This window comes from Molossus molossus, unplaced genomic scaffold, assembly GCF_014108415.1.
Source record: "Molossus molossus isolate mMolMol1 unplaced genomic scaffold, mMolMol1.p scaffold_m16_p_20, whole genome shotgun sequence".
In the NCBI taxonomy this organism is placed as follows: domain Eukaryota; kingdom Metazoa; phylum Chordata; class Mammalia; order Chiroptera; family Molossidae; genus Molossus; species Molossus molossus.
The window spans coordinates 35,707,799-35,724,315 of record NW_023425356.1 but is presented as its reverse complement, the minus strand read 5'-3'; the positions used below and the strand labels follow the sequence as shown (position 1 = coordinate 35,724,315).

Sequence of the window (16,517 nt, the reverse complement as noted above, 5' to 3'; positions counted from 1 at the left end):
ATTTTTGTTAAAAAATAGATCAAGTTCAGCCGGTGTGGCTCAGTGGTTGAGCGTTGACCCATGCATCAAGAGGTCACCGGCTCAATTCCCGGACAGGGCACATGCCCAGGTTGTGGGCCCAATCCCCAGTGGGGGGCATGCAGAAGGTAGCCAATGGATGTTCTCTTTCATCGATGTTTCTATCTCTCTTTCCCTCTCCCTTCCTCTCTCTCTAAAATCAATAAGGAAAAAATAAATAAATGGATCAAACTGTAGCTCTTTATTTTAAACACCTACTTTATATACATTTAATAGAAGAAAATGAAATCAAATAGAATTTTACATAAATATTTCTTCCTCACAGAGAGATTATTTTCTAAATAAATGATGTTTCTTTAAGTTAATACCTCTATGCTGAGGAAGTAGCCATAAAGAAAAAGAATAAAAGGGGAATACTTGCAGATATGATGTATGTTAATTGTTATATAAAGGTATTTGCTGGAGACTTCATCAATTGGTAAAGAACAACCCAGTAAGATGAAAGTAGACTTACAGAATGCTATCTGAGAATTCACCTCAATCATAGAAGTGATTTGCACATCTGATGCTCAATTTCAATTCCTAGTTGTCTAGAGCAGAGGTCAGCAGACTTTTTCTGTAAAGAGCTGGATAGTAATATTTTAGGCCCTGTTGGCTGTATTAGTTTTCTACTGATATGTAATAAGTTACTTCAAACTTCATAGGTTTAAAAACACCCATTTATTATGTCACTGTTTTTGTAGGTCAGAAGTCTGGATGGGTTCAACTGGGTTCTCTGCAAAGGGTCTTACAAGGCTTCGATCAAGGTGCTGGCTCAGCTGGGCTTTCATCTGGAGGCTTTGGGGGAAGAATATTCTTCCAAGTTCATTCAGGTACTGGCCAAATTTACCTCCTTGTAGTTGCAGGACTGAGGTCCCTACCTTCTTGCTGGCAGTTTGCCAGAGCTCGTAGAGGTCCCCCTCTCAGCTCTGAGAGCTGCTCTTAGGTCCTTCTACCATGACCCACTCCATTTCAGCAACAGAGAGTTTCATGCCACTCATGCTTTAAGTCTATTTTTCCTGCTACCAGTCAGAGAAAAACTTTGCTTTTTAAAGGTTCATGTAACTGAATGAGGCCCACCCAGATAACACATTATCTTAATGTCAACTGATTAGTAACCTTAATGAGATCTTCAAAATCCCTTTGCCATGTAACATAACATAATCACAGGAGTAATAGCAGGGAATGAAGGTCATGAGGACCATCTTAGAATCCTGCCTACCACAGTCTGCCCTCTGGCCCCCATGATTCACATATATCCCACATGCACAATGTATTCACCTCAGTCCAAGGTACTCATCCTATTACATCATTAACTCAAAGTAAAAAATACCTACACTTGAATCTAAATCTCATCATCTCAAAGTCCAAAATATTATCCAAATCATCTGTTCTTACCTAAATCATGGCTCTTGATACAATTCATTAAGCACAACTCCTGAGAAAAATTCTTCCTACTTATGAACCTATGTAACTAAAGAGATAAATTAACTGCCACAGTTTCAACATTTAAAAATTTAAAAACCAAAAATTGACTGTAAATATAGTATATCCCCATGGGTCTGTAGGATAATATTTCGTCTTTAGTAGGAAAACTGATAACTTGTTATAATTTTAAATTTCAGAATTGACAATTTCAGGAAATGCCTTTTAAAAAATAAAAGCAGCAATTTATCAGAGGAGAAAAAAAAGTGAAGGCCAATTAAATATTCTGCCATTCTTAATATGATTTTTAAACTTTCTCATTACTTGGTCTGAGTAGCTACAATGGTATGGCGTTCCATTGTGAATGACAGTCCTCTAAGATCAAATGCTGCATGGTATAAATTCAATGAGACTCTAATCTTGGACTTATGCTTACAAATTTAAAAGCTTAAAAACAATCCTCAAATATGATACTATTATTTAAAACTATAAACCTATTCTGAAATCTGTATATTTATATTATAAAAATATTTTTAGTCGGTATAACATAGATGAGTAAAAATAATTCATAATTTACATTTACAGCATATCACGATTTTCTCATAATTTAAGTAACTGTGGCATAATGCATCTCTCTGCACTGTCTTGTAGGAATTTAGTTAAAAATATGGAGAGAAACTTCTATGTGATCAGAACCTGGAATAAAAGAGAGAAAAGGGAGAACAGATGATGGTACTAAATTTAAGTATTCTTCCAGAAATACTACAAAATCTTTGTATACAAAGGTGGAAAATATAATGAGGCCATATTTTTAAAGCTTTAAAAATTATTCCACAGCAGTTCTGGAGGCATAATCAGTCACGACCTGGGCAGCAGTATACAGTCTATACGAGTAAATAATATCAAAGAGGATACGGTGCTAGATAGTTCTTAATGTATCACCTAGTTTTGACCTGGAAAGAAACAATACATTCTATAAGGAGGTCAGAGGATGTCATAATCAACCATCTAATAAATGTTTAGCAAAGGAACAAATGTTTAAGATACTGGGCTAAAGACTCCGAAGGATGAAATACATAAAATAAATCACATATAATCTTCAAGGGCAACTTTACAGATGAGAAAAAAGTATACCTACCTATTCAGGGCTTAGAAATTTTGTTAAGGTATGATTACTGTGTAAAAATAAAATGAAAAGGTTGTTGGGCTTATCTTATTAAAATCGTGTATACCATGAAGTTAAACTGTATTTGGGCTATTTGATCAGATACTCACAGAATGACTGTAAGAAGGTTCCAATATCACAGGTAATGACATTTTCCCTTGAAGATTCAATTTTGTTAAATAAAAAATCTTTTCCCCCACAATCTTTTCTTTTTTCATGCGATGTACACCATACAGTCTAAATCGAACTGCATAATTTCCAATCATCTCAGATTCAACATGGTTAAATTTGAATGTTTCTGTGAAGACAGGGCATGGTCCTCTCTGGATGCTGGTTTTTGCTCTCTGTTTCTTTATAGGTAGAAGAACAAGGTGTACTTGCCATGAGTTGCCACCTGTCCTGTTATATGTTGGGATATCTGTGACAGCTGTCACTGTCACCAGAAGCTTCTGTTCTTGTGAGTCATAGTCAAAAGTCACATCCAGTGTGCCGTATTTAGCTTCTGGCTCAGGATCAAAAGGTTTGGGAAGCTGTGAAGATGATCCTTGAGCTGATATGTCCTAAGAAAAGCAAATTTAAATGTTTTCAGTTTTAACTCTATTATATAATCTGGCATGTAAATAAATACTGATATTTCTTAGGAGGATGTGAGAACGGTTTTGATTGGCTACCACAAAGAAAGTACTAGTAACAACCTATTACAATCAGAAGCTACTACTCTACAGGGCTATAGTAGTATAAGTGGTAAGTTAAACTCAAAAACCTATCAGGAAAAATAATTTTTTTTTGGAGAAAGTTGGAATATGTTCTTATAATGAGAATTGCAAATATCTACTTCAATGTGTATCTCTGATCCTGTTGTAGAAAACTACTAAATTTTACTTTCAACATTATAAACATTGCAACTAATAGCTCAACATTAAATAAAAGTATAATACTATTGAAAAAACTGGTCCCATTTTCAGTTTGTTCTAAAATGCCCCATCTGTAATAGAACGTAAATACATTTAGGCTTGAAAATCAATGGGAAGTGAAATATGAAAGTATAAATACAAAGGCCTCAAACTATTTGCAGCCAAATACTTATTTTTTGTAACACATACTATTTAATTTTTAATCAGAATTTAAAACTACATATTATTTCTAATACTAATTACTATTGAAAATGGCAGAATAATACATATTTGAAAAGTTCAAGAAAGACCACATCTGCTCATTTTAATTTTGCGATTAAAAGAAATCGTACCCTTTTTACCTAGAATTGTCTCAAATTTCTGCCAGTGTAACTAACTATTGGAATGTAAACAGTTTCAACTAGTTATTGACAGTGCCAAACCCAGGTCTCTGACCTTTCAACTCCACCACTTGCCCCTTCAAGTCATTTTAATAAATATGAATTATTTTTCATTTAAAAATATTGACCAATTTTATAATCTTCTCAATTTTTCTGAACTTTTATTTAGTAGTCACTACTATTGACTCCCAGTCTTCTCAAAAGAACTACCTGAGTTTTAGCCAGAGACACTGTCTAGCAAAAAACTCTTAATTCTAAATTTTCCTTATGGCTGAAATGACCATGAGGCTCAGCTTTGGCCAGTGCATGGCAAACAGAGGTCTGTATGAAACATCTAGATCAGGTTTATAGGAGAAATGACTTGCCCTTCACTTTCTCTCTCTCCCACGCTTCCCACAGCAGAGCAGATACTGAGATAGAATGTGTGGGTCGGTGTGAACCACATGGACCAGAACACCCCCCTAGGGATGGCAGGGTAACAACAGAGGAGGAACCCGGCCCCTGAATGATGTAGAGCAAAGTCACCTATTCACCCTGGACATTCGTTAGTGAAAGCCAAGTCATCTTCTGTGGGTTTTACCCACTGTATTTGACTCCTGGTTGTAACAGCTTAATAGTTACCCTAACTATTACACGACCATGTGCTGAGCCCTAGTTTAGGTGGAAGGGATGCAGCTGAGAACCAAAAAGACACAAGTTTTTGACCTTATGAATATTACATGTCTACCTATCACAACCTACTGGGTAACATGTATGGAAAAAAAAAAAAAAGAGGACAAATGAAGAACAATACTTGGGAGAGAGAACAAAAACTCAGAGAAGAATTGTTTTTTATACAATATAATTCAATCAGAGTAAATGTATTCTTACTCTGTAAAAAATTTATAGTTTAGAGCTAATTGTTTTAATGCGTGCCATTTCATAATGGTAATTAAAGATGATTACATGGCTTTGAAATTTCAATAAAATATTTTCTAAAATAGTGTCATGGCAGCTATTTTCAAGGCAATAACATTTATTATAAGGTTCTAGATAGCTGTTTCTGAATTTTGTTTCTCTTGGTGCCTCCCTAACTTTTGTCTGGGCATTCCAACAATTCTCCTGAATTCAAGGGTTAAAAAAGTGGGACTTCTACAAATTAAGCTAATATTTGTATTCTGTAAATAGACAATTAGAAAATAATCCTTCCTTTCAAAGTGTTTTAAAGTTTTGAATCATCTTCAGCTAGCAGCAGTCATCAACAGTCTGCTGGTTGCCTTGCCAGGGACCAGGAACCCCCACTCCCTCGCCAGTCCACACTGCACAGGCTCCAAGCTAGCTATGTCCTGAACTACACCAAGAGGAGAGTCAACATTTTCTTTATTTGATGATATCCATTAAAGGAATAGTGGGAAGTAAAATGAACTTAAAAAACACAAGAGTGGCCCTGGCCAGTTTGGCTCAGCGGTTAGAGCGTCGGCCTGCGGTCCGGAGAGACCGGGGTTCGGTTCCCGCTAAGGGCACGTACTTCGGTTGCAGTTTGTCCCCGGCCCTGGTTGGTCGTGCGGGTGGCAGCCACTCGATATCCCTTCACGTCGATGTTTCTCTCTCTCTCCCTTCCTCTCTCCCCCTCCCACTCTATCTGTACAAAAAAAAAAAAGGAAAAATATCTTCGCGTGAGGATTAAAAAAAAAACAAAACAAAATAAAAACACAAGAGTGAACTTTATACTAACATAAGCTAATTGCATCTAAGTAATGTAATACGCATTTGCTCTATTGCTTGAATATAAGTCAATTCTGCCACAGAAGACACAAAACCAAGTAGGATAGAGGAGACTTATATGAAGTATTAGCACAGATAGCAAGTTAGCAGCTTCCGAAATATGGGCAAATGTCACAGGCTGTGTTAACTACAGATAATAAATAGCCATGTAACTTTAGAGAGATAGGCAGAATTCTGAAGATGGGTTACATCTAGATTATAACTAAGTTAATAACTTGTAAGATGTGAAAGATAGAATAAACAGAAAATATGACAGAACAAATGAGTATTACCTATGAAAGAGGATAGAAAGTCCATGCTATGATCATGTCACCTCTGGGCTGACAGCTCTGTCACCCATGTATGTGATCTAAAGAAATGGAGATAAAACCTATGCCTATTTATTAGGCTCACTGCCAAGTTTCACTGGTGACCAGGAGTACTTGCCCCTGTAATGTTCACATAAAATAAGTTATGCGTTTCTGGCCCTTGGCACCCTTGCTCCTAGCTCAGCCCTTGTCCTTGTTACCACACCAGAACTGGGTGCTGAGGGAGCAGAAAGAGGCGGGACAAACGGGCATCACATAAACCAGGAAGCACACAGTGTGGTCCCGGCACTTGTACCTGCCGGCACCCTGTCCTAAGTGTGCAACCCACCTCATCTTGATACTCTTACTTCTTGTTTTCTATTTAACTTCTGACAGATGGAAATTCACCTAGTAAGAACCATGACACGCTACAGTTTTACAAAATACTGTCTAGGACAAAAGTTGTAAAAATTTGCCATCTAAAAGAAATAAAAATTCAAAAGTAAATACTACCTTATAAAACCCTCTAGATTACCTGTCTAATTTTCATCTTTATAGTAATATTTAAGATCATGTTTTTAGAACATGAATGATTTCGATGTGTAACATCCCTAGTTTTGGTGTCTTTTTCACATTTTTGCTCCCAAAGAGGAAATAACTTAAAAACAAGCAACCAACCACTCTGAATGCATGATGCCATGAATTCAAATGTCATTAGCAAAGCTGAGCATGACCTATCTCTTCCATATCCTATAATGTGAAAATGCAAAAAGGTTATTTTGTAAAATATTAATGGGCAGCCTCCCAATATAAAAATACCCAAAACAAAATAATTTTTTAAAAGACACCAACATAAATAGAGACCTCACTATAAAAGAAACAAGCAAATAATTTCGGGATGTTTTATATAAAATGTTTTAAAAAAAATCTATCTTGAGGTTGAAACTTGGGACGAGTTAATTTTTCAATATGCTGTGTATTGCGCTCATGTTTAGCTACCCATCTTCCTTGGTGGGGGGGCTCCAGAATGGTGGGGACACCCCTGGTAAGTCGGCTAGATAAAGATAAAGACTAGATCGAGGATAGAAACTGGTACAATAAGCCACAAAGGACAAGATATTGATAAAACCTTCTTCTTACCAAGAGGAGAAGCATAGGATTATTTTTCTCCAAATAACATTCATTTGAAAAATTCTGTGTGCTTTTACTTACTTCAGGGCTCAGGACTGCGGTGCTGTCACTTGGAACATCTTCTTCATATCCTTTATTATGAAAACTTTCTAGTTCATGACCTGTGCTTCCTTCACTTGGGCACTTGTTATATGAGCATCTTGGACTGTTGCTGCAGTGGGAAAATTCACATTTACTGTCCCCAATTTCTGAGGGTGTACATGAGAGGTGGGGAGAACCACTGTCATCCTGATATGGTGGTGGCTGCAATTCATCCAGTGGGGGTGTTCTTCTCATTCTCTGAATGCAGTTTCCTGATAATGATTAAGAATCTGGTCACTGTTTCCAAGTAGCCTCAACATGCAGTACAGTCCACAATAATTGTAAATAACTTTTTTAAAAACTGGATTAAAAATGTTGTGGCAATGTAACTATTAGATTTAGTTCTTCTTTAGTTCAGATGCAGAAATAAACCGATCTGGTTTCCCACTCCTCTCCTCCTGTACAGTCATATAAGGGAAAATAAAGTATATTCTCATATACTAGGAGAGATTCTGTGACATAGCATCAAATGGGAATGATAAATATTAGTGAAACAGCTTACTTAGTTCTTTCTTTCAAAACAAGCCTGAAGCACACATACTTCATCTATTCCCTTATGATCTGTGGCCTCTCTAGTCACAGGAGGTAAAAAATTGTAAGTAAAACACACACACAAATGTCATTTATTTGTTTCAATCACTGAGATGAACTTAAACCAGCATTCAGCTTAACAGTCAGTGTCAGAAACTACTTTTCCACATCCATCCTAGATCCGGATCCTAAATGAGGTGCACTGTCATCCAGGCCTAATCCCCACGGGCCAGCAACGACTGAAGGCTGCGTCCCACCTACTCCGACTCCTCACATCATCAGGAGGCCCCTCCCTGCCCACTCTAGTCTGGTCTGCACCCCGCCTAAAGCGTGGCTCCACCTTGTCTACAGCAGGCATCTCCACCGCCGGCAGTTAATTCGAAACCACATTTTCTTTCACTGTTAAATTATCCTCTGAACTTTTACCTTGATGATTTACCTCAGTGACTGAGAGTAAACGTGTCTGTGAACAGGACAGAAGTGGGGCAGGCAGGATGTAAGGAAACAGAGTTCAGTTTACAATTTAAGAACAGCCAAGTCTGTGTAGATAAACCCTGAATGCAATATCAGGTATTAAATTTAAACACTGCTCAGTTTTTCTTTTAATGGACTATGACTCTCCTTTCTCAAAAAGAACCCTGGAAAAGATAGTCTGTATTACAATTGTTATAATGGAGTTCATTCAAATGTTCAATAGGTCTTCTGTTGTTCTCAGAAACACTTTACGTAAGAACTATAAAACTCATTTTAAAATTATTACAATGTCTGGTTCAAATAAAAAATATTAATTTGTATGGACTTAGCAAAAATTCACGTTTGCTCAGAGGTCCTAATTTTGGATAAAGAAAACTAAATGTCTTACCTAGTGAGTATAACTTACTAACTTTATTAAACATGAGCAAAACGTAGAAAAGTTACCTAATTAATATAGTTGAAGCTAAATCTGAGAAGACAGGATAGGTTAAATAGATACACTGCAAGTAGCTGCCAACAAAACCCAATATCCCAGATTTCGCAGTGGGGCTCTGGAAAAGCTCTTATTTTCCTGAGCTGAGAGAACAAGCCTGACTGGCCCTCTGCCGACAGCCTGGCTGTCCTCCTGCCTGGAGGCGCAGCAGCCACCCTGCAACCATGAAGCAACCCGAGAATGAAAGCTAAGAACGGAGGAGCAGAAAAACAGGGTCTGGGGATCTGAAACATCACGAAGTACTTACCACCAAGCTTCTTGATGCCTGAGACAAATAAGTCCCTCTTTGTTTTTTTTTTAAAGTAAAAAAAAAAATGGTAGTTGGATTCTATGTTGTTTCTGAATATATTATCTATTGATAGTTTTTAAATAATTAAAATCCTCCCCGCCCTGTCAAGGACATTACAAGAAAAGAATTACAGGCCAATATCCCTGTAAATATAGATGCAAAACCTTCAACAAAATATTAGCAAACTGAATTCAACAAGACATTAAAAAATTATACACCATAATCAAGTGGGACTTATTCCAGAGATGCAAAGATGATTCAATATCCACAAATCAGTCAATGTGATACATCACATTAACAAAATGAAAGACAAAAATCATACGATCATCTCAATGGATGCCAAGAAGCATTTGGCAAAATTCATCATCCAATCACAGTAACAACTCTCAAACCCTGGGTACAGAGGGAACGTATACTAACATTGTCGGGCCACGCATGCCAGCTCAGAGCTAACACCATACTGGACGGTACAAAGCTGAAAGCTTTTCCTCAAAGGTCAGGAACAACACAAAGAAACTGATTCCTACCACTTTATTCATCACAGTACTGGAGTCCTGGATAGAGCCATTAGACAAGAAAAAAAAAGGCATCCAAATTGGAACATAAGAAATAAAACTGTCTCTATTTGCAGATAACATGATATTAAATATAGAAAACCCTAAAGACGACACACACACACACACAAAATTGTTGGAACTGATAGATGAATTCAACCAAGTTGCAGAATACCAAAATCAATATAAAAATCAGTTTCAGCCAACAATAATAAAAAAAATGAATAGTAATAATGAAAAAATAGTCCATGTTCATGGATTGAAAAAAATTTTTTTTTAATCTTCACACTACTTAAACTAATCTACAGATTCAATGTAATCATTACTGAAATTCCAAAGGCATTTTCAATAGAAATAGAAAGAAAAATCCTAAAACTTGTATGGAGCCAAAGAAGACTCCAATTAGCCAAAGCAATCTTGAAAAAGTACAAAGCTGTAAGTATCACACTTCTTGATTTCAAACTATATTAAAAAGCTTTGTAATAAAACAATATGGAGAGCCCAGAAATAAATCCACACATACATGAAAAGGAACCCTGTGCACTGTTGGTGGGAATGTAAACCGGTAAAGCTACTATGAAAACAGTACGGCAGTTCCTCTAAAAATAGAGCTACCATTTGATCCAGCAATTCCACTTTGGGGTATTTATCTGAAGGGCATGAAATCACTGTCTTGAAAAGACAGCTGCATCCCCATGCTCACTGCACTATTATTTGCAATAGCCAAGACATGGGAACAACCTAAGTGTCCACTGATAGACGAATGGATAGAGAAAATGTGGCGTGTGAGCACGCACACGCGCACACACACACATAAAACAAGTCAGAAAAGAGAAAGACAAATACTGTATGATGTCACTGTGGAATCTACAACAAAAACTGAACTCAGACATACACAGAGCAGTTGGTAGTTGCCAGAGGTGGGGGTGGTGGTAAAAGAAATGGGTGAAGCTGGTCAAGAGGTACAAACTTCTAGTTATAAAATAAATAAATCCTGGGGGTGTAATATGTAACACCGTAACAGTAGTTAACAATACTGTACTGCATATTTGAAAGTTGCTAAGAGAGTAGATCTTAAAAGTTCTTATCAAAAAAGAAAAATTGTAATTATGTGAAATGCTTGATATTAAATAAACTTACTGTGGTAATCACTCTGCAATACATACATAGAACAAATAATTATGCTGTACACTTTAGACTAATACAATGACATGTATCAATTATATCTCAATAAAACTGGAAAAAGAAAAGTAAAGAATGACTCAAAACTTCCTTTCCAAAAGCCTACATACTGATTGGGAGTATAAAAATACATACAGATGAAACCAAAGCAAAAAAAAAAGAGAGAGATGTCTAAAGAATGTAGGGTCCAGGAAGGAGGAACAAAAAGGATATTGGCTAGAAAAACCAACATGATCAAGTTCTTGCCTTCCTTATCCTTCAATCTGGCAATCTGACTTCGGTTTTCACCTTTATTAAAATATCTTCTCTCTCTCCGAGGCCGTTTTCCTCAATAGATGTTACACTATAGTAGTCCTTCTCTGAAATTCCTTTTGATGTGAGCAGCACAATATAATTTTTGCCTGGTAATAATGTCACATCTTACTTCCTTTGGTTTAGTTTAATTTTTTTTTTGTATCTGGTCTCTCTCTGGTTGCCTGCCAACTAGGGTATTTACGTAGCTGAGCCCCGTTAGCCGGCTCTTGTTTAGATTTAGTGTAACTGCCTCAGAGACCAAAGCACAAAACATTAGTGATCGGAGAGAAACTATTTTAAAGCTGTGAATTAGAATACACAAATCACTTTAGAATATACAAATTATATATTATATATATAGGAATATATACATTTGTATAATTATAAATTATAAAAATCCTCAAAGTTTTAAAAATAATAATACCTCCCTTTACTCTTCTATTTTTTTTATTCCTCGCCCGAGGATATCTTTCTATTTATCATTAGATAGAGTGGGAGAGAAGGGGAGAGAGAGAGACAGAGAGAAACACCCATGTGGTAGAGCCACATCGACTGGTTGCCCCCCACACAGCCAGACCAGGGACAGGGACAAACTGCAACCGAGGTACATGTCATTGACTGGAATTGAACCTGCGACTCAGACGCTCCAACCGCTGAGCCAAATAGGCCAGGGCTACTTTTTACTTTTGCATTTTACTTTTCAAAGTAAAAAACACCCAATGTATGTGGAATAGGAATTGCATTAAAAAGATAGTTATGAGGATTTCTCCTTTCTTAAAACTTTTGCAATAATATCTTTTTTCTCTAATAGACAACCACTTCATATTGTCTACACAGTGTAACACCTATGAATTGACTTAAACTTAATTGATATTGGAAAACTTTAAAGACAATTGTTTTACAAAGTAACACGATTTATAATATAGTTGTTATATCAAACTGTAAACATCCAACCTTAAGAAGAAATTTCCAGTGGGAAGATCAAATACCAAAATGATGCCACCCTATATTACTTCATCCCTTGTTTCATACCTAATTTCACACACTGTTTTGTGGAAATAACGTATCCATAAAAGGGTCTACGCATAGACGCATTTTAGGCATTTTAATTGCTGCCTCCAGATTGTGCAGCACCTATAGAACGAGACCAAGTATCTTCCAACCCTAGGAGAAAACAGGATGCACGCATATCCAGAATATGACCCGTGGTTCTTAGCTGCAGCTCTAAAAAGACGGTGACTATTCAACATCTGCAGAATTCGCTCTTCAAGTGCTTGTGGAAATTTGCCAAAACTGATTCTAGATAGTGGGTAACAAATTAAAGCTCAACACATTTCACAAAACTGGAACATAAAGAGGGTGTTTTCAGACCACAGTAGAGTTAAACTAGAAATCAGAAACAAATAAATAACTTTTAAAAAATCAATAGAAATGTAGACAAAATAACTAGAAATTAAAGCATACTGGCCCTGGCCAGTTTGGCTCAGTGGTTAGAGCATTGGCCTGAGGACCAGAGAGTCCCGGGTTCGGTTACCGCTAAGGGCACGTACCTCGGTTGCAGTTTGTCCCCAGTCCCAGGTGGGGCCGTGTGGGTGGCAGCCACTCCATGTGTCTCTCTCACATCGATGTTTCTCTCTCTCTCTCTTTCCATGTCTCTCCCTCTCGCTCGATCTGAAGATGAATGCAAAAGTGGCCTCCGGTGAGGATAAAAAAACAAACAAACAAAAACATACTGTTAAATAACTCATGGATCAAAGAAGAAGTACTAAAAGAAAGTAGAAAAAGTGAAATAATAAAGAGCAGAAGTCAAACAGAAAACACGTTTTTGATGGAGAGCAACAGCAAACCAAAATAAAACTCTCTAAGAACATTAACAAAATGGATAAACTACTGGCAGAGACTAATCAGGAAGAAAGGGATGGCATAAATTATTAATATCTAGAATAAAAAAAAGAGATCATAACTTCAAATTAGGTGTCAGAGCTCAATCAGGATAGAGGGGTCCACACACAGGCAGCCCTACGCAGCGTGTGGAGCTCAGGCCGGGTGAGAAAGCCCAGCCTGGAGGCCAGAGCCTCAGCAGGGTCAGGAGGCTCCCCATGCAGGGGCAGCCTAGCCTATGGCAACAAAGCCCAACCAGGGTGAGGAGTGTGCCTACACGGAGAGAAGGGGAGCACCCCTGCGAACGGCGTCACTGCCCACGTAGGATCAGAACCATGGAGGGGAGACTGCTGGGCTGTCAGAGCCCAGGGAGACTGAGGAAAGCATCCACACAGGTGCACCTGGGGAAGGAGCAGGCATCCATGTACACAGTTGGCCTGACACAGGTGGGGTGGGGGGTATCCATGTGCGACAGCAGCCTGCAATGTGGTGTGAGAGCCCAAGTGGGGTGAGGAAAGCAACTGTGTGAGGAGAAGGGGGAGTCCTGGAGCCTGGTGTCAGACCCCAAACAGGAAGCCAGAGCTTAGGTAGAGTGATGAGAACACCCCATGTGGGGCAAACTGCCCTGGGGTGTCATGACACCTGCAGGGTGACAAAGACATGCACAAGTGGGAAAGTCTGCATGGGATATCAAAACCCAAAAGGGGTGAGGGGACTTGCATACAGAGGGAGGGGGAATAATCAAATAATAAGCATAGGAAGGTTAATGAAAGCCAGGTCTCTGGCTTTCACTATTAGAGAAGGGAGTTACAAATATGGAAAGGGAGAAAACTAGAACAATCTCCATGGTGTTGAATTAGAATTGAAGATACCAGTGTGAACTGTTTTTAAATAACAGATAGAAACAAATACAGTGTCAATATTCATAAAATTTGTATGTACACACACACACACACACACACACACACACACACACACCCTATTTCAGAGTATCCTAGCTCTGGCCACCGGGAGGGTTTAAGTATAAGACCTCAATAGCAGTGAACACTCCTAGTGCCCAGATCTTGGCTCCTAAATCCATTCTTCACTAAAAGGAAGCCGAACTCCATGAAGAAACGGCTGATCCCAGGGCTGGGAAAGGGAAGTACGAGACAAACTTAGAAAAGCTGACTGTTTAGAGTAAGGACATTGTCATGTAATGATGGGGACACATTTAAAGAACAAAGAAGCCAGCTCAAAGGGGTTAGCACTGACCAAATCCCACTAACAATCTGAACTTCAAAATAAATAATTTTAGTAACTGTTTACAACACATTGAGGAAAAGAGGAAAACATGAGTCCATTTAGATACAAATAAATATATCAATAAATTGAAATAATTTTAAGGAGCAGGTTATGAACATGGTTACAAAGTATCTTCTGACAAAGTACTTATTAACAAGAGTGATTCTGTAACTGAGAAGCCTCGTAGACACACCTCCCGAATGCAGAGGTCTGAGTGAACGTTATGAGTAATGGGACAGATCAGAACTGCATCACCTCATTGGAAACGAGAGGAATACAGCACCCACTTCCGTGCTGTCCCAGCCCAGGAGGCACGGTCTGAATGTAACCATGACAAATACCAGACAAACTCGGATATTCTGAAAAGGAAATGGCACCCAGCCGGTGTGGCTCAGTGGACTGAGCATCATCCCACGCCCAGGTTGCGGGTCTCTCCCCAGTAGGGGGCGTGCAGGAGGCAGCCGATCAATGCTTCTCTCATTGATGTTTCTATCTCTCCTTTCCTCTCTCTCTAAAAAAATCAATAAAAATAAAATAATAAAAACAAATGGCTTATAGACTTCAAAAACAGCGACTGAGGAACTGTTCTAGATGGACACTAAGGAGATATGACAACTAACTGCAAACCATGGCTCTGAACAAAACCCTTTTGCGATCGTGGATATTATTTGGAGAGCTGCTGACCATAAATGGGTTCTGAGGACCAGATAGTAATAATACAGCAATGTTAATAGCTTAATTTTGATGGTTGTATTGTGTGTATTTAGACTATTACTGCTTATAGGAAATATACCCTAAAGTATTTTGGGGTGATGAAGCAGCAGGTCATTTGGCTACTTGCCATCAAATGTTTCAAGGGGATAAAAATGACTCTAATATTTTTCCAACTTTTGTGAAATTTTAAAAAATCTCCATGAAAAAGACACCTTTATACTTTCTGAAAATAAATTCCAAAATCAGGTGATACAGACAAATTCATACAGAAACACAACCTATCAAAACAAACTCAAGAAGAAACAGGAAAATTATATATTATTATATCTCTTACAGAAATTGAATGCATATTTTAAAACCTTTCTAACAAAGAAAATTCCAGGCCCGGATGGCTTCACTGGTGAATTTACCATTTAAGGAAGAAAAAACACCACCAATCCTACACAAAATATTTCAGATAATATAAAAAAGAGAAAATACTTCTGAAATTATGGTTAACCTTAACACCAGCATTCCTTGACACCAGGGCCTGATAAATATAACAAAACAAGCCAACCATCTTGTAAACAAGAGATTTAAAAATTCTATACAAAATATTAGCAACTAAACCAAGAGTCATATAAACAGGGTACTACATCACAACCCACCTGGGTTTATACTAAGAATATAAAGTTATTTTGTAAATGCAGGGTGGGTTTAACATTAGAAAATTAATCTAATTCACTGCGTTGAAAGAATAAAGGTAAAAAGTAGTGTGATAATCCTAATGGATTTAAAAATGCATTTGATAAAAGTCATCCACTCATGATAAAATCTCTGCACAAACTGGGAATAGAAGGCGATCTCCTTTATCTCACAAAGGGTTATTTTGGAAAGTCCAACAGAAAACATCATATTTAATGGTGAAATAAATGTTGAAACTTTACTTCTGAGATAGGGTATAAGATAAGAATGCCTATTAGTAACACTTCTACTTAACAATGTACTGGAGGTGCTAGCCAGTGCAATAAGGTGAGAAAAAGATGATGTAAAAGAATCGGAAAAAAAATAAAACCCATTACTCTCAGATAACCAAAATAATGTTAGAGATAAATGAGAGTTAGAAGAAAACTGAGCAAGGTCATTGGGTATGAGATCAATATTTTAAAAATCAATTTCTACACACATGCAATGAGCATTAGAAAGTGAAGTTTAGAAACAATCCCACATATAATAGCATCAGGTAACATCAAATACCTAAGAACAGATCTAAAATCTCACGTGGCTACTCTTTTTCCAGTTCCTGGGTTTACAATTAGAATGTGTCCTCTCCGCAATTGGCAGAACCACACTTTGGCTTTCTAAGCAGTGGCTATTTGATATAGGAAGGCACAGCTGGAAATCCCTGGAGCTTCCTTTCTCTGGCAACAAAACACCCCAAGGGAAAAGCAGAGACTAGTCTACCGTCAGAGACCTGAGAATTGCAGGTCTGGTGAATGTCTTCACTAGCTTGGCTACTGCAAAAATTAACAGGCTTGACAAATGATGGCAGAGGACCATGAACTTCCTTAGAGGATG

At 37.7% G+C, this 16,517-nt stretch overlaps 1 protein-coding gene across 3 annotated transcripts in view; it reads right to left on the bottom strand.

Annotated features, from left to right (window-relative positions):
* The window catches only part of SYT14 (synaptotagmin 14), a 182,551-nt gene that overhangs the window by 36,152 nt on the left and 129,882 nt on the right, over positions 1-16,517 (bottom strand). For 2 of the 3 annotated variants that reach the window (XM_036272796.1, XM_036272797.1), the window contains exons 5-6: positions 7,205-7,476; positions 2,758-3,207 (exon numbers count right to left, since the gene is read on the bottom strand). In XM_036272796.1, the coding sequence (XP_036128689.1) occupies positions 2,758-3,207; positions 7,205-7,476 (722 nt within the window). Of the gene's footprint in view, positions 1-2,757; positions 3,208-7,194; positions 7,481-16,517 lie in introns of those variants that run through there. The other variant, XM_036272798.1, reaches the window with a different exon arrangement.